Source organism: Salvelinus alpinus, chromosome 2 (genome assembly GCF_045679555.1).
Source record: "Salvelinus alpinus chromosome 2, SLU_Salpinus.1, whole genome shotgun sequence".
Classification (NCBI taxonomy): Eukaryota; Metazoa; Chordata; class Actinopteri; order Salmoniformes; family Salmonidae; genus Salvelinus; species Salvelinus alpinus.
The window spans coordinates 37,501,848-37,519,976 of record NC_092087.1 but is presented as its reverse complement, the minus strand read 5'-3'; the positions used below and the strand labels follow the sequence as shown (position 1 = coordinate 37,519,976).

The window sequence follows — 18,129 nt, the reverse complement described above, 5'->3', positions numbered from 1 at the left end:
AGAGAACAAAAGTCAATACATGGGAATTTCAACCCTCACAGCTAACGCCCATTTAGAGAGTATAAACTGGAGAGTTTGAGTAGGTCAGCCAGTTTCCTCTTGATTGCTAGTGATAGCATATATTCTTTGTTTAACAGTGTTATCTGACAAAGGTATTGGTGTGAGTTTCTGTGCCTCCGCCTCCCCACACATTATTTTCACCCTATCAATTGTGGCCGGTAATATCAGTCTCTGTGTGTGGTTTTATAGTGTAGCGTGCCTAGCCATTTACCATGGGAATGATTCAAGTGCAACAGTCAAGTGTGGCCTTTTCCCATGATCTAAGGGCGCTCTCTCATTGAATTTTATCTTTTAGATTTTAAGAATTTTAATTCATATTTTTGAAGATTAACCAAATTACAATGATTTTGAGATACAAAAAAATATATTATAATATATTTTTTTGTATATATGATTTCTTTCCTCAGGATTTGGAAATGGAAATTCTCCCACGACCCCAGATAGGGTTGTGAGTCCTAGTTTGGGAACCGCTGCTCCAAACTCGCTTTATTGTCTCACGAAATTCTCTCTAAAGATGAATATGCCTTTCTATCATGACATTTCTGCTTTACTGGTGGTCCAGAGTGATTATTATCCCAAAGTGATGGTATAAAAACCCATATAAAATAGCATAATGTATGATGTGTAGCATCTGTACATGACCCCCAAAGACACCCAAACACACACACTTCAGGAAGATGGTGCTGCAGTGGTTAGCTGCCGTCTTATGGGCTCCTGACCAATTTTGTGTTTTTTTATGCTGATCTTTTTATTTTTTTTACATAATATTTCCTCCATCATTTCCTATGACCGAAAAGAGCTTTTGGACATCAGAACAGCGACCACAAACCTCAAATTGGATGAAGATTTCTACTTCAACGAACCGGCAGCTGGGGACATACTGCTCATTCCGGGCCAGGCCCTAAATTGTGGGACTCGAAAGAGGAAGATATGGCAGAAAAGCTGTAAACGAGCGAGAATACGTCGGTGAGTAAATATACAGCCTCTACCTTGTGTTCTATTGGCAAACATACAACCACTAGAGAACAAGCTGGACAAGTTCCATTTAAGACTATCTTATCAGTGAAGGACCTGAAGATCTGTAATATTCTCTGTTTCTCAGAGTCGTGGCTGAAAAAGGAAATGGATAAAATACTGTACTTCTAGCTGTTTTTTTTACGGATCAGCAAGACCAAAAGGCAGCTTCGGGTAAGGTTAAGGGGGAGGTGTTTGTCTCTTTGCTAACAACAGCTGGTGCGCAATCTCTAATGTTAAGGAAGTATCTAGGTTTTTCCTTGCCTGAGTTAGAATACCTCATGATAAGCTGCAGACCATACTATTTACCAAGAGAGTTACATCTATATTTTTCGTAGCTGTCTATTTACCACCACAAACCGATGCTGGCACAAAGACTGCACTCAACGATCTGTATAAGGCCATAAGCAAACAAGAAAATGCACATCCAGAGGCGTCGATCCTAGTGGCCGGTGATTTTAATGCAGGGAAACTGAAATCAGTCTTAACTAATTTTTACCTGAATTTCACCTGTATAACTAGAGGCGGAAAAACTCTAGATCAACTTGAATCAACACACAGATTCCAGCTTACAAGCATAAACTCAAACAGGAAGTACTAGTGACGCGCTCAATACGGAAATTGTCCGATGAAGCGTATGCTAAACTACAAGACTGTTTCGATGGCACAGACTGAAATATGTTCCAGGAATCACCCAATAACATAGAGGAGTTTACCACGTCAGTCACCGGCTTCATTAATAAGTGCATCAATGACGTCACCCCCATAGTGACCGTACGTACATATCCCAACCAGAAGCCATGGATTACAGGCAACATCTGCACTGAGCTAAAGGCTAGAGCTGGCACTTTCAAGGAGCGGGACACTAATCCGGACGCTTAAAAGAAATCCCCAAGCCATCAAACAGTCAAAACAGGGCTAAGATCGAATCCTACTACGCCAGCTCTGACGCTGGCCAGATGGGCAGGGCTTGTAAACTATCACGGATTACAAAGGGAAACCCAGCCGCGAGCTACCCAGTGACGCAAGCCTACCAGACAAGCTAAATGCCTTCTATGCTCACTTCGAGGCAAGCAACACTGAACCAGGCATGAGAAAACCAGAGGTTCTACATGAGTGTGTGATCTCGCATTCCATAGCCGATGTGAATTTACATTTACATTTAAGTCATTTAGCAGACGCTCTTATCCAGAGCGACTTACAAATTGGTGCATTCACCTTATGATATCCAGTGGAACAACCACTTACAATAGTGCATCTAACTCTTTTAAGGGGGGGGGGTTAGAAGGATTACTTTATCCTATCCTAGGTATTCCTTAAAGAGGTGGGGTTTCAGGTGTCTCCGGAAGGTGGTGATTGACTCCGCTGACCTGGCGTCGTGAGGGAGTTTGTTCCACCATTGGGGTGCCAGAGCAGCGAACAGTTTTGACTGGGCTGAGCGGGAACTGTACTTCCTCAGAGGTAGGGAGGCGAGCAGGCCAGAGGTGGATGAACGCAGTGCCCTTGTTTGGGTGTAGGGCCTGATCAGAGCCTGAAGGTACGGAGGTGCCGTTCCCCTCACAGCTCCGTAGGCAAGCACCATGGTCTTGTAGCGGATGCGAGCTTCAACTGGAAGCCAGTGGAGAGAGCGGAGGAGCGGGGTGACGTGAGAGAACTTGGGAAAGTTGAACACCAGACGGGCTGCGGCGTTCTGGATGAGTTGTAGGGGTTTAATGGCACAGGCAGGGAGCCCAGCCAACAGCGAGTTGCAGTAATCCAGACGGGAGATGACAAGTGCCTGGATTAGGACCTGCGCCGCTTCCTGCGTGAGGCAGGGTCGTACTCTGCGAATGTTGTAGAGCATGAACCTACAGGAACGGGTCACCGCCTTGATGTTAGTTGAGAACGACAGGGTGTTGTCCAGGATCACGCCAAGGTTCTTAGCACTCTGGGAGGAGGACACAATGGAGTTGTCAACCGTGATGGCGAGATCATGGAACGGGCAGTCCTTCCCCGGGAGGAAGAGCAGCTCCGTCTTGCCGAGGTTCAGCTTGAGGTGGTGATCCGTCATCCACACTGATATGTCTGCCAGACATGCAGAGATGCGATTCACCACCTGGTTATCAGAGGGGGGAAAGGAGAAGATTAATTGTGTGTCGTCTGCATAGCAATGATAGGAGAGACCATGTGAGGATATGACAGAGCCAAGTGACTTGGTGTATAGCGAGAATAGGAGAGGGCCTAGAACAGAGCCCTGGGGGACACCAGTGGTGAGAGCACGTGGTGCGGAGACAGATTCTCGCCACGCCACCTGGTAGGAGCGACCTGTCAGGTAGGACGCAATCCAAGCGTGGGCCGCGCCGGAGATGCCCAGCTCGGAGAGGGTGGAGAGGAGGATCTGATGGTTCACAGTATCAAAGGCAGCCGATAGGTCTAGAAGGATGAGAGCAGAGGAGAGAGAGTTAGCTTTAGCAGTGCGGAGCGCCTCCGTGACACAGAGAAGAGCAGTCTCAGTTGAATGACTAGTCTTGAAACCTGACTGATTTGGATCAAGAAGGTCATTCTGAGAGAGATAGCAGGAGAGCTGGCCAAGGACGGCACGTTCAAGAGTTTTGGAGAGAAAAGAAAGAAGGGATACTGGTCTGTAGTTGTTGACATCGGAGGGATCGAGTGTAGGTTTTTTCAGAAGGGGTGCAACTCTCGCTCTCTTGAAGACGGAAGGGACGTAGCCAGCGGTCAAGGATGAGTTGATGAGCGAGGTGAGGTAAGGGAGAAGGTCTCCGGAAATGGTCTGGAGAAGAGAGGAGGGGATAGGGTCAAGCGGGCAGGTTGTTGGGCGGCCGGCCGTCACAAGACGCGAGATTTCATCTGGAGAGAGAGGGGAGAAAGAGGTCAAAGCACAGGGTAGGGCAGTGTGAGCAGAACCAGCGGTGTCGTTTGACTTAGCAAACGAGGATCGGATGTCGTCGACCTTCTTTTCAAAATGGTTGACGAAGTCATCAGCAGAGAGGGAGGAGGGGGGAGGAGGGGGAGGAGGATTCAGGAGGGAGGAGAAGGTGGCAAAGAGCTTCCTAGGGTTAGAGGCAGATGCTTGGAATTTAGAGTGGTAGAATTTGGCTTTAGCAGCAGAGACAGAAGAGGAGAATGTAGAGAGGAGGGAGTGAAAGGATGCCAGGTCCGCAGGGAGGCGAGTTTTCCTCCATTTCCGCTCGGCTGCCCGGAGCCCTGTTCTGTGAGCTCGCAATGAGTCGTCGAGCCACGGAGCAGGAGGGGAGGACCGAGCCGGCCTGGAGGATAGGGGACATAGAGAGTCAAAGGATGCAGAAAGGGAGGAGAGGAGGGTTGAGGAGGCAGAATCAGGAGATAGGTTGGAGAAGGTTTGAGCAGAGGGAAGAGATGATAGGATGGAAGAGGAGAGAGTAGCGGTGGAGAGAGAGCGAAGGTTGGGACGGCGCGATACCATCCGAGTAGGGGCAGTGTGGGAAGTGTTGGATGAGAGCGAGAGGGAAAAGGATACAAGGTAGTGGTCGGAGACTTGGAGGGGAGTTGCAATGAGATTAGTGGAAGAACAGCATCTAGTAAAGATGAGGTCAAGCGTATTGCCTGCCTTGTGAGTAGGGGGGGAAGGTGAGAGGGTGAGGTCAAAAGAGGAGAGGAGTGGAAAGAAGGAGGCAGAGAGGAATGAGTCAAAGGTAGACGTGGGGAGGTTAAAGTCACCCAGAACTGTGAGAGGTGAGCCATCCTCAGGAAAGGAACTTATCAGGGCGTCAAGCTCATTGATGAACTCTCCAAGGGAACCTGGAGGGCGATAAATGATAAGGATGTTAAGCTTGAAAGGGCTGGTAACTGTGACAGCATGGAATTCAAAGGAGGCGATAGACAGATGGGTCAGGGGAGAAAGAGAGAATGTCCACTTGGGAGAGATGAGGATCCCAGTGCCACCACCCCGCTGACCAGAAGCTCTCGGGGTGTGCGAGAACACGTGGGCAGACGAGGAGAGAGCAGTAGGAGTAGCAGTGTTATCAGTGGTAATCCATGTTTCCGTCAGTGCCAAGAAGTCGAGGGACTGGAGGGAAGCATAGGCTGAGATGAACTCTGCCTTGTTGGCCGCAGATCGGCAGTTCCAGAGGCTGCCTGAGACCTGGAACTCCACGTGGGTCGTGCGCGCTGGGACCACCAGGTTAGAGTAGCAGCGGCCACGCGGTGTGAAGCGTTTGTATGGTCTGTGCAGAGAGGAGAGAACAGGGATAGACAGACACATAGTTGACAGGCTACAGAAGAGGCTACGCTAATGCAAAGGAGATTGGAATGACAAGTGGACTACACGTCTCGAATGTTCAGAAAGTTAAGCTTACGTTGCAAAAAATCTTATTGACTAAAATGATATAGTACTGCTGGCTGGTGAAATAGGCTAGCTAGCAGTGGCTGCGTTGTTGACTTTGTTTGAAAGTGTAGCTGGCTAGGTAACCTCTAACTGGCTAAGTAACCTCGACAATTACTCTAGACTACACAATTATCTTGGATACAAAGACGGCTATGTAGCCAGCTAAGATCAAACAAATCAAACTGTTGTACTGTAATGAAATGAAATGTAATACTACCTGTAATACTACCTGTGGAGCAAAGCGGAATGCAACTACTCGCTCCAAACCAAACCGGAAGTGCGTATCGTAGAGGGAGAGGCAATAGAAGTGTTGTTTCTTGTATTATTGTCTTTTGTGTCTTTAGAGGACTGCTTCACCTTAATGTCCCCTTTGTGAATAAGAACTTTAAAGAATTTTAACTCTTTCATGCCGTCCCTAGGAGGGGTGCGTCACTTGAGTGGGTTGAGTCACTGACGTGATCTTCCCGTCTGGGTTGGCGCCCCCCCTTGGGTTGTGCCGTGGTGGAGATCTTTGTGGGCTATACTCGGCCTTGTCTCAGGATGGTAAGTTGGTGGTTGAAGATATCCCTCTAGTGGTGTGGGGGCTGTGCTTTGGCAAAGTGGGTGGGGTTATATCCTGCCTGTTTGGCCCTGTCTGGGGGTATCATTGGATGGGGCCACAGTGTCTCCTGACCCCTCCCGTCTCAGCCTCCAGTATTTATGCTGCAGTAGTTTATGTGTCGGGGGGCTAGGGTCAGTTTGTTATATCTGGAGTACTCCTGTCTTATCCGGTGTCCTGTGTGAATTTAAGTATGCTCTCTCTAATTCTCTTTCTCTCTATCTTTCTTTCAGGACTACCTGGCATGATGACTCCTTGCTGTCCCCAGTCCACCTGGCCGTGCTGCTGCTCCAGTTTCAACTGTTCTGCCTGCGGCTATGGAACCCTGACCTGTTCACCGGACGTGCTACCTGTCCCAGACCTGCTGTTTTCAACTCTAGAGACTGCAGGAGCGGTAGATACTCTTAATGATCGGCTATGAAAAGCCAACTGATATTTACTCCTGAGGTGCTGACTTGCTGCATCCTTGACAACTACTGTGATTATTATTATTTGACCATGCTGGTCATTTATGAACATTTGAACATCTTGGCCATGTTCTGTTATAATCTCCACCCGGCACAGCCAGAAGAGGACTGGCCACCCCTCATAGCCTGGTTCCTCTCTAGGTTTCTTCCTAGGTTTTGGCCTTTCTAGGGAATTTTTCCTAGCCACCGTGCTTCTACACCTGCATTGCTTGCTGTTTGGGGTTTTAGCCTGTGTTTCTGTACAGCACTTTGAGATATCAGCTGATGTAAGAAGGGCTATATAAATACATTTGATTTGATTTAAACAGATTAACATTCACAAGGCCAGACAGATTACCAGGACACGTACTCAGAGCATGCGCTGACCAGCTGGCAAGTGTCTTTCTCCACTGTCATTTTCAACTTCTCCCTGACCCAGTCTGTAATACTTACATGTTTCAAGCAGACCGCCATAGTTTCCTGTGCCCATGAACGCCAAGGTAACCTGTCTAAATTACTATCGCCCTGTAGCACTCACATCTGTAGCCATGACAAGCTTTGAAAGGCTTGTCATGGCTCACATCAACACCGTCATCGCAGACACCCTGGACCCACTCAAATTCGCATACCACCCCAACAAATCCACAGATGACGCAATCTCTGTGGTACTCCACACTGCCCTCTCCCACCTGGACAAGAGGAACACTGATGTGAGAATGCTGTTCATTGACTATAGCTCAGTGTTCAACAACATAGTGGTCTCCAAGCTCAAAACTAAGCTCAGGACTCTGGGACTGAACTCTCCCTTCTGCAACTGGATCCTTAAATTCCTGACGGTCCGCCCCCAGGTGGTGAGGGTAGGCAACAACACATCTGCTACGCTGACCTTCAACACGGGGGCCCCTTCAGGGGTGCACGCTTAGTCCCCTCCCGTACTCCCTCTTCACCCACTACTGCATGGCCACGCACAACTCCAGCACTATCATTAAGTTTGCTGACGACACAACGGTGGTTGGCCTGATCACTGATGATGAGACAGAATATAGGGAGGAGGACAGTGACCTGGAAGTATGGTGCCTGGACAACAACTTCTCCCTCAATATCAACAAGACAAAGGAGCTGATTGTGTACAACAGGAAACAGAGGGCCTAGCACGACCCCATCCACATCAATGCGACTGTAGTGGAGCGGTTCGAGAGCTTTAAGTTCCTCGTTGTCCACATCAATAAGGAATTATCATGGTCCACACACACCAACACAGCAGTGAAGAAGGCATGACAACGTCTCTTCCCCCTAAGGAGGCTGAAAATATTTGTCATGGGCCCTCAGATCCTCAAAAAGTTATACAGCAGCACAGCACAGAGACACTTGACTGGCTGCATAACCGGTTGGTATGGCAACTGCTTGGCATCAAACTGCAAGGCGCTATCAAGGGTAGTACGTACAGCACAGTACATCACTGGGGCTGAGCTCCCTGCCATCCAGGACCTCTATACCAGGCGGTGTCAGGAAGGCCCTGAAAATCGTCAAAGATTCCAGCCACCCAAGTCAAAGACTGTCCTCTCTGCTACTGCACGGCCAGCGGTAACAATGCACCAGTCTGGAACCAACAGGACCTTGAATATCTTCTATCCCCAAGCAATTAGATTGCTAAATAGTTCATTACATTGTTATTTTGTCCAGTAATATGGTCAAGCGCTGCAAAGAAAGACCTAGTTAAGCTGCAGATAGAACAGAGCCACACGTCTTGCTCTTTCATTGTAATCAGAGGGCTAATATTAATACTATGCATACCAGTCTCTCTTGGCTAAGAGATGAGGAAAGACTGATTGCGTCACTTCTTGTTTATATAAGAAACAATGTGTTGAAAATCCCAAATTGTTTGCATAGTCAACTTACACACAGCACTGACACACACACTTACCCCAAACAGACATGCCACCAGGGGTCTTTTCATAGTCCCCAGGTCCAGAACAAATTAAAGGAAACATACAGTATAATACAGAGCCATGAGTGCATGGAGCTCCCTTCCATCTTATATAGCGAAGTGAACAGCAAACCTGGTTTAAAAAAACAAATAAAGCCCACGGCACAACGCCTCTCCCCCATGTGACCTACTTGTTGTGTGTATGTACTGACATGTATGTGTAACTGATAGATGCACACACACACACACACACACACACACGTTAATGTCTTAAATGTATGTAAATTGTAAAGTATTTTTCTGTAAACATACACTTAGGTTGGAGTCCTTAAAACTCGATTTTCAACCACTCCACACATTTCTTGTTAACAAACTATAGTTTTGGCAAGTCGTTTAGGACATCTACTTTGTGCATGACAACAAGTCATTTTTACAACAATTGTTTACAGACATATTATTTCACTTATAATTCACTGTATCACAATTCCAGTGGGTCAGAAGTTTACATACACTAAATTGACTGTGCATTTAAACAGCAAGGAAAATTCCAGAAAATGATGTCATGGCTTTAGAAGCTTCTGATAGTCTAATTGACATCATTTGAGTCAATTGGAGGTGTACCTGTGGATGTATTTCAAGGCCTACCTTCAAACTCAGTGCCTCTTTGCTTGACATCATGGGAAAATCAAAATAAATCAGCCAAGACCTCAGAACACAAATGGTAGACCTCCACAAGTCTGGTTCATCCTTGGGAGCAATTTCCAAACGCCTGAAGGTACCACTTTCATCTGTACAAACAATAGTACGCAAGTATAAACACAATGGGACCACGCAGCCGTCATACCGCTCAGGAAGGAGACGCATTCTGTCTCCTAGAGATGAACGTACTTTGGTGCGGAAAGTGCAAATCAATCCCAGAACAACAGCAAAGGACCTTGTGAAGATGCTGAAGGAAACAGGTACAAAAGTATCTATATCCACAGTAAAACAAGTCCTATATCGACAACCTGAAAGGCCGCTCAGAAAGGAAGAAGCCACTGCTCCAAAACCACCATTAAAAAAAAGGCAGACTACGGTCTGCAACTGCACATGGCGACAAAGATCGTACTTTTTGGAGAAATGTCCTCTGGTCTGATGAAACAAAAATAGAACTGTTTGGCCATAATGACCACCGTTATGTTTGGAGGAAAAAGGGGGAGGCTTGCAAGCCGAAGAACACCATCCCAACTGTGAAACACGGGGGTGTAGTGAGGTGCGTACTGGCGGCAGAGAAGTCAGGCGTTGATTTACGACACCGTTGATTTACAACGGTGTCGTTTAATATCCATAAACCACCGTCAACAGAACAATACAATAAATGTGTCAAACAAAACCCGGTAAATACCAGCATACCGTGCATAAGCACTACAGGAAACAATTACTGACAAGGACATGGGGGGGAACAGAGGGTTAAATACACAACATGTAATTGATGGAATTGGAACCAGGTGTGATGGAAGACAAGACAAAACCAATGGAAAATTAAAAGTGGATCAGCCATGGCTAGAAGGTCGGTGACTTCGACCGCCGAACAAGGAGAGGGACCAACTTCGGCGGAAGTCGTGACAGGGGGTGGCAGCATCATGTTGTGGGGGTGCTTTGCTGCAGGAGGGACTGGTGCACTTCACAAAATAGATGGCATCATGAGGTAGGAAAATTATGTGGATATATTGAAGCAACATCTCAAGACATCAGTCAGGAAGTTAAAGCTTGGTCGTAAATGGGTCTTCCAAATAGACAATGACCCCAAGCATACTTCCAAAGCTGTAGCAAAATGGTTTAAGGACAACAAAGTCAAGGTATTGGAGTGGCCATCACAAAGCCCTGACCTCAATCCTAGGGCTGGGCAATGACTTCAACTGTATCTACCTCAATTACCTCGTACCCCTGCACATCGACTCGTGTATATAGCAAAGTTACAGTTACTCATTTTTCTATTATTTCTCTATTTTTCTCTCTGTATTGTTGGGAAGGACCTGTAAGTAAGCATCTCACTACACCGGTTGTTTACGAAGCATGTGACAAATAAAATGTGACTTTATTTGATTTGACACACACACACAGCTTATGTTTGCTGTTAGTATTGCAGAACTGTGTTGACCCACTGTTTAAACTCTGATTGCTGTAGACTGCTGGGGGACTGACATATTGATTATTGAAGCAATTTAGATTTAGAGTGAAAGTGAAAGATCCTCAGGTCACAACACAGTACACCAGACAGCCTCCCACACTGCCATAAATCCTCACTACATGACAGGGCCAAGAGAAAGAGAGAGAGGGAGAGAGAGGGGAGATGGTGAGGAAGGAGAGAGAGAGGGGGGTGAGGAAGGAGAGAGAGGGGAGAGAGGAAGGAGCAACAGGAAAGGAGAGGGAGATGCATGGAAAGGGCGAGAGAGTCAACATTTGGAGTAAACTGAACTCAGTGGGCTTTCTGAAGTCTGATGGTTAAACAAATACAAAATATTAAATTCTACCAATGAACACCCTTTTGTCTCAATTTGGTGTTGTTGACAAATAAATGAAACGCTGTGAACGCCACAAACTCCCAGCATGTCGCTGGTGTCTGTGCTTGTATATGTCATCATCAATAGACGGGCAGTGTCCTCCTCAATGACCAATAGCAGACGCTCACCATGGTAACCAGTTCTGAACCTACACAGACATCATTACATGAATGGGCACAGAACAAAGGAAAGACAAGTCAACAACGGTCAACAATAATTACGAAAAAGAACAAAGGAAAGACAATAACTCCCACAATACAGGGCATAGGATTAACAAAACCAGTGCACTATTGGAGGAAGAGCCTCCGTGAGCCCTTGCTTCCCCATTCCCCCTCTGTCACTTCCTCTCAGTCAAGCCATCTTAGTCTACATCTACAGCCCACACAGTCTTATCCGCACACACACCAACCCGCTTCCCTTACAAAATGATTTGTGCAAAGACGAAGTCAATATCGCTACTGTGCTAAACTGAAGGCCCTATCAAGTTTAAAAGACTAACAAATTGTGCTTGAAGAAACGTAGTTACAGTGACAGAACATTTACAGGGACTCATATATCAGCTGTTGGATGGAATCAACGTGGTGGGGCACTGAGTACAGCTCCTGTTGAAAAATACCTACAGCTACATCCTAGCTGTTTGTTAGTTCTTGAAATCGAACACACAGCCTTACCTTGGGATAGACTAGACGTGTAGCCTGTTGATCTGCAAACTCACTTAAGTAACAAATACTTCAAACAAATCTCTTAGTCAAACAAGCTGTTCAGGAAGAGACAGTTCAATGCTTTTGTCTTTCTTTCCTCTACTGGCCACCCTAAGTCTAATTTCAACTTCTTTGATGTTTTCTTGCTATGAAACGAGCTAAAAAAATATCTTTGTTGCTTGAACGTTTCAGTGGTTGTATGGAGAGAGGAGGGGATTAGAGTACCTGCAATATCCGTCCCTCTGTCCTGGTCCGAGGATTCCTCTGTCACCGGTGTTTTGGCCGCTGTCTGTCTGATGAGCTCGGGCACAACGAAGCCAGTGTGGTGGAAACCACTCTGGGAGGACAGTGGAGCCATGTAGTGGGTCAGGTCCCCTGTATTGATCTCAATGAATGGCCAGGCATGGAGCTGCCTCTCCTGTGGGGGGGGGGGGGGGGGGGAGAGAGAGAGAATGTTTCATTCCCATTGACAAGAGGCAGTGCATTTTATGAGATCTGCCCTCCACTCCTGAGCTTGTCTAAGGCTCAACCGCTCTGTATCTAAAAAACACTTATGTCAACAATGTAGGGTGAGTTACTCTAAAGAAGAACTAAGTCTTTCTCTAAAGACGGCTGCTGTAGACCAGAAAGACTTGTCAGTTTGACCAGGTACCACATCTATAAGCACTGTATTACTCCCATAACAATAAACTGAGCTGTGAACCATTAAGCCAATTTGGTCAGTGTTAAAGCATGACATAATTTCTCTCCTCTCCCACTCTAGTCTGAACTACACACAACAGTATATATATTCTTTCCAGGAGGAGATAGCCTCCTGCTTGAGACCTTTACTCCACTCCCTGCTCATAACGTTTAACGCTACGCAGTTTGCTTATCCAGCACACCCTGATTAGAACAAGGTTGTGTGAGGGATGAGCAGACACAGACATGGGGACACACAAAAGCGCACGCACACATACACACACCAATTATTCTTAATTTAATGAGCCAGTCTCTTTTGTCACAGAAAAAAACAGACACACTCCAGTAATTTAAAAAAGTGTTTACACACTGTGAGAAAACCTGGATACAGACATTTATATGCTGTGTAACCTAACACAGGGTAGTGAGCTAGTCAATATGAGGAGTGATACAGTGCCTTCAGAAAGTATTCATACCCCTTGACCTATTCCACATTTTGTTGTGTTACAGCTTGAATTCAAAATGGATTAAATAGACGTTTTCCTTCACCCAACTACACACAATACCACATAATGACATTTTAGCAAATTCTATTGAAAATTAAATACAGAAATATCTCATTTACATAAGTATTCACACCCCTGAGTCAATACATGTTAGAATCACCTTTGTCTTTCTGGGTAAGTCTATAAGAGCTTTGCACACCTGGATTGAACAATTATTGCACATTATTCTTTTAAAAATTCTTCAAGCTCTATCAAGTTGATTGTTTGATCATTGCTAGACAGCCATTTTCAAGTCTTGCCATAGATTTTCAAGCCGATTTAAGTCAAAACTGTAACTAGGCAACTCAGGAACATTCAATGTCATCTTGGTAAGCAACTCCAGTGTATATTTGGCCTTGTGTTTTAGGATATTGTTCTGCTGAAAGGTGAATTTGTCTCCCAGTGTCTGTTGAAAAGCAGACTGACCCAGGTTTTCCTCTAGGATTTAGCCTGGGCTTAGCTCTATTCCGTTTGGTAGTGGTTGCATCATGCTATGGATATGCTTTGCATCGGCATATAAAAAATAAAATAAAATATGAAGAGTGGTACTCAAGGATGTGTTGTGTTGGATTTGCCCCTAACAGAACGCTTTGTATTCAAAAATCCCTGAGCGGTTTCCTTCCTCTCCGGCAACTGAGTTAGGAAGAACGCCTGAATCTTTGTAGTGACTGGGTGTATTGACACACCATCCAAAGTGTAATTAATAACTTCACCATGCTCAAAGGGATATTCAATATCTTATTATTGTTTCACCCATCTACCAATATGTGCCCTTCTTTGCCAGGCTTTGGAAAACCTCCTTGGCCTTTGTGGTTGAATCTGTGTTGGAAATTCACTGCTCGACCGAGGGACTTTACAAATAATTTTATGTGTGGGGTACAGTGATTCAAAAATCATGTTTAACACTATTATTGCACACAGAGTGAGTCCATGCAACTTATTGTGAATTATTAAGCACATTTTACTCCTGAACTTATGTAGGCTTGCCCTAATAAAGGGGTTGAATACTTATTGACTGAAGACATTTCAGCTTTTCATTTGCTATTAATTTGTAAGAAATTCAAAATACTAAAAATAATTCTAATTTGATATTATGTGTGTATGCCAGTAACACAAAATCTCAATTTAATCTATTTCAAATTCAGGCTGTAACACAATTGTTTTTTGAAAAAGTCAATGGGTGTGAATACTTTCTGAAGCTACTGTATATACAGATATTCCACAAGTGCTGTGATCCATTTAGCAGCATAGATTGACCTTTGATTGAGGATCAGTTTCAGCAAATGGAATCATCTTTAGAGCAGGGGCACATTACTCCTTAGAGGGACAATCTTTAGAGAACATTAGAAGAACCTTCCCTAAAAAGAAAAGCAGCACGTTAGGCTTCTCAAGGCAACCTGTTTTGTTGCGCTTGAATTCCGCAAACCCAATGATCACCATGTTTCTGCAGCTTTAAAATGAGAGCCGTAAGCTTCTCACATTCCCACTATAATGTATGTGTCTGGTGAATGAATATACATTTCTGTGAGAAGTTCCTCCATGCAAGTCCATTAACAAACCATGTACATATGCTGTATGTGTAGCTGGGTTAAAATGATGTTGAATAATAAACTACATTCATCAATCTGACTCCAATTACCATGTGAATAAATGCTACAGACATTTAACATTTGAGTAATTTAGCAGATTCTCTTATCCAGTGTGACTTACAGTTAGTGCATTCATCTTAAGATAGCTAGGTGGGACAACCACAGGTATAGTAAGTACTCTTTTCCTCAATAAAGTGGCTATCAGCAAGGTCAGAGCTAGAAGGGGAGGGGTGTTGAGGTGAGGAGGGGGATTATTTAAAATACTCTTTGAAGATGTGTGGTTTCAGGTGCTTTCGGGGAGATGGGCAGGGCCTCCGCAGTCCAAGCTTCAGGGGGAAGCTGATTCCACCATTGGGGTGCCAGGACAGAGAAGAGCTTGGACTGGGCTGAGCGGGAGCTGTCCTCCCGTAGCGGTGAGAGGGCCAAAAGGCAAGATGTGGCTGAACGGAGTGCTCTGGTTCGTGTGTAGGGTTTGAGCATAGCCTGAAGGTAGGGAAGGGCAGTTCCTCATGCTGCTCCGTAGGCAAGCACCATGGTCTTGTAGTGGATGTGAGCTTCTACTGGTAGCTATTGCAGTGTGCAGAGGAGCAGGGTGACATGGGAGAACTTGGGAAGGTTGAAAACCAGCCGGGCTGCAGCGTTCTGGATAAGTTGCAGGGGTTTTATGGCACAAGCGGGGAGCCAAACCAACAGCGAGTTGCAGTAGTTCTAGCGGGAGATGACAAGTGCCTGGATTAGGACCACTTCCTGTGTGAGGTAGGGTCGTACTCTACGGATGTTGTAGAGCATGAACCTACAGGAGTGAGTCACTGCTTTGATGTTGGCAGAGAACGACAGGGTGTTGTCAAGAGTCACGCCAAGGTTCTGTGCACTCTGGGAGGGCGACACTGTGGAGTTATCAACCGTGATGGAGAGGTCTTTGAACAGGCAGGCCTTCACCGGGGGGAAGAGCAGCTCCGTCTTGTCGAGGTTGAGCTTAAAGTGGTGGGCCGACATCCAAGCTGATTTATCTGCCAGGCACACAGAGATGCATGCTGCCACCTGGGTGTCAGAAGGTGGGAAGGAGAAAAGTAATTGAGTGTCATCTGCATAGCAGATAGTTCTGTGTGAGTGGGACCAGTGGACTCAATAGGCTCAGTGAATGAGGAATGGATATCCTCAACTCTCTTTTCCAAGTGGTTGACAAAGTCGTCCGCAGAGAGGGAGGAGTAAGGGGAGGGGTGGAGGATTAAGGAGGGAGGACAAGGTGGAAAATAGTTTCCTAGGGTTAGAGGCAGATGCTTAAAATTTGGAATGATAGAAAGTGGGGTTAGCAGCAGATACAGAGAAAGAGAAGGTAGAGAGGAGGGAGTGAAGTTTAGTTTTCCTCATTTTACGATTAGCTGCCCGCTTGCAATGAGTCACCCAGCCACGGAGCAGGAGGGGAGGCTCGAGCCGGCTGGGAGGAAAGGGAGAGTAGGGTCATAGAGGCAGAATCAGGAGGGAGAAGGATTTAGCAGAAAAGAGAGGTGATAGGATAGAAGAGGAGAGAGTAGTGGGAGAGAGAGAGAGAGCGAAGATTGCGACAGAGCATGACCATCTGGGTATTGGCTGAGTGGCTAGGGTTGGAGGAAAGGGAGACAGACAAGGAAACAAAGCACTTATCAGAGACCTGGAGGGGGGTTGCAGTAAGATTAGTAGGCAAACAGTCTCTAGTAAAGATGAGGTCAAGCGTATTGCCTGCCTTGTGAGTTACAGGGGATTGGGAAAAGGTGAGGTCAAAAGAGTCAAGGACAGGAAAGAGAGAGTTGAAAAGAAAATAATCGAAGGCAGACGTCGAGAGGTTGAAGTCACCCATTACAAAGAGGTGAGCCATTGTCAGGAAATGAGCTTATCAAGGTGTCAAGATCATTGAGAAACTCTACAAGGGCACCTGGTGGGCAATAGATGACAACAATGTTAAGCTTGAGTGGACAAGTGACAGTGACAGCATGGAATTCAAAAGAGAAGATGGACAGGTGAGAGCCAGTTAGGAGAAATGAGTAGCCGTGTGCCACCACCGCGACGACCAGATGCTCTCAGACTATGAGAGAAAATGTAGTCAGACGAAGAGGGAACAGCTGGTGTAGCAGTGTTCTCTGGGGTGATCCAGGTCTCTGTCAGCCCAAAAAGTTAAGGGACTGAAGGGCAGCATAGGCTGGGATGAACTCTGTGTTCTTGACCGCAGATCGGCAGTTACAAACGCGGCCAGAGACCCACACGTGTTGTGCGTGCAGGGTACACTAAATTAGAAGGATTGCAGCCAAGGGGTGGGGAGCGTCTGTAAAACCTACAGGGAAAGGAGCGAACAGGTATAGAAAACACACACATAGTTGCCAAAGCTACAAAAGAGCAAAACTAGATAATCTGAAAATAAATAAAATAAATAAAATACTCAAGTGCGAGAATGGTGAGGAAGGTGTCTCTTTCCTTCCTCGAATGACTTGGCAGAACAACTCGGCAGAACCGTCTTAATTTCGGCAACAAGACCGCCACTGACACAACCGCCGCTTACACGGCTGCCGCTGAGAAACTAGGGGAGACTGAAGTACTAAAACAAATTGCTAATTGTCTAGCAGAGGTGAAGAGCACACCTCCCTGTAGTAATTGCCGATTGCCTAGGAGAGGCAATACAGCCACTGATTACCAAAACAAGTCACAAATTGCCCTGCCCCTTAATCCTGGTTGACGTGTCAACAATCAACTGCGAGTTATGAGCAGTTCACACACCAAGTAGGCTACTGGGAAGACAGACAGCACTTAAATAACACTACATGACCAAAAGTAGGCCTACACACATTCATTCAACTGATCAGACGGATAACGAGTGAAACTAATGGGTCAATCTGGGATTCAAACAACAACAAAGGATACCCAGCCACTGTTTTTGGTAGACATCATTGCACATGTCCCTATCCCACCCGGAGGGTGTCCAGAGACCAGCGGATGAATAGCCTACTTAAGATTCAAATTAAAATACCCCACACCATGAAGAGGAAAAAAACATCCTTTAGTAAGGGCTTTTAGCCTCCCTCTCTGGAATATTTCACCTCTGCAAAATATTCTAAATGAGTTTCAGATGTTTGGTGATTACACACATGCTTAGAGCGCCAATCCACGTGGAAGCGAATCCACCTCGATGTGCCAAGAGATTGGAGCGGGATTGGAGGTTTGAAAATGTGGCCCACAAAGGACCATGAGAAGCGGAGTGATCCAAACGAGACCTGGGGATATAAATGCCAGGAGTGTGATATCGAGAAGTCACAGTTTCATAGTGATTGAATTACACTACATGACCAAAAGTATGTGGACACCTGCTCGTCCCATCCAAATCATGGGCATTAATATGGAGTTGGTCCCCCTTTTGCTGCTATAACAGCCTCCACTCTTCTGGGAAGGCTTTCCACTATATGTTGGAACATTGCTGCAGGGACTTGATTCCATTCAGCCACAAGAGCATTAGTGAGGTCAGGCACTGATGTTGGACGATTAGGCCTGGCTCACAGTCAGCGTTCCAATTCATCCCAAAGGTGTTTGATGGAGTTGAGGTCAGGGCTCTGTGCAGGCCAGTTAAGTTCTTCCACACCAATCTCAATAAACCATTTCTCTATGTTCTTCGCTCTTTGAAATGGTAAATCATGGTT

General features: G+C 45.9%; 1 protein-coding gene across 1 annotated transcript in view; it reads right to left on the bottom strand.

Moving 5' to 3' along the window:
- LOC139542806 (testis-expressed protein 264 homolog) overlaps positions 1-18,129 on the bottom strand; it is a 145,023-nt gene that overhangs the window by 18,105 nt on the left and 108,789 nt on the right. Inside the window, exon 3 of the mRNA XM_071348655.1 lies at positions 11,878-12,070. Within this exon, the coding sequence (XP_071204756.1) occupies positions 11,878-12,070 (193 nt within the window). The remainder of the gene's footprint in view (positions 1-11,877; positions 12,071-18,129) is intronic.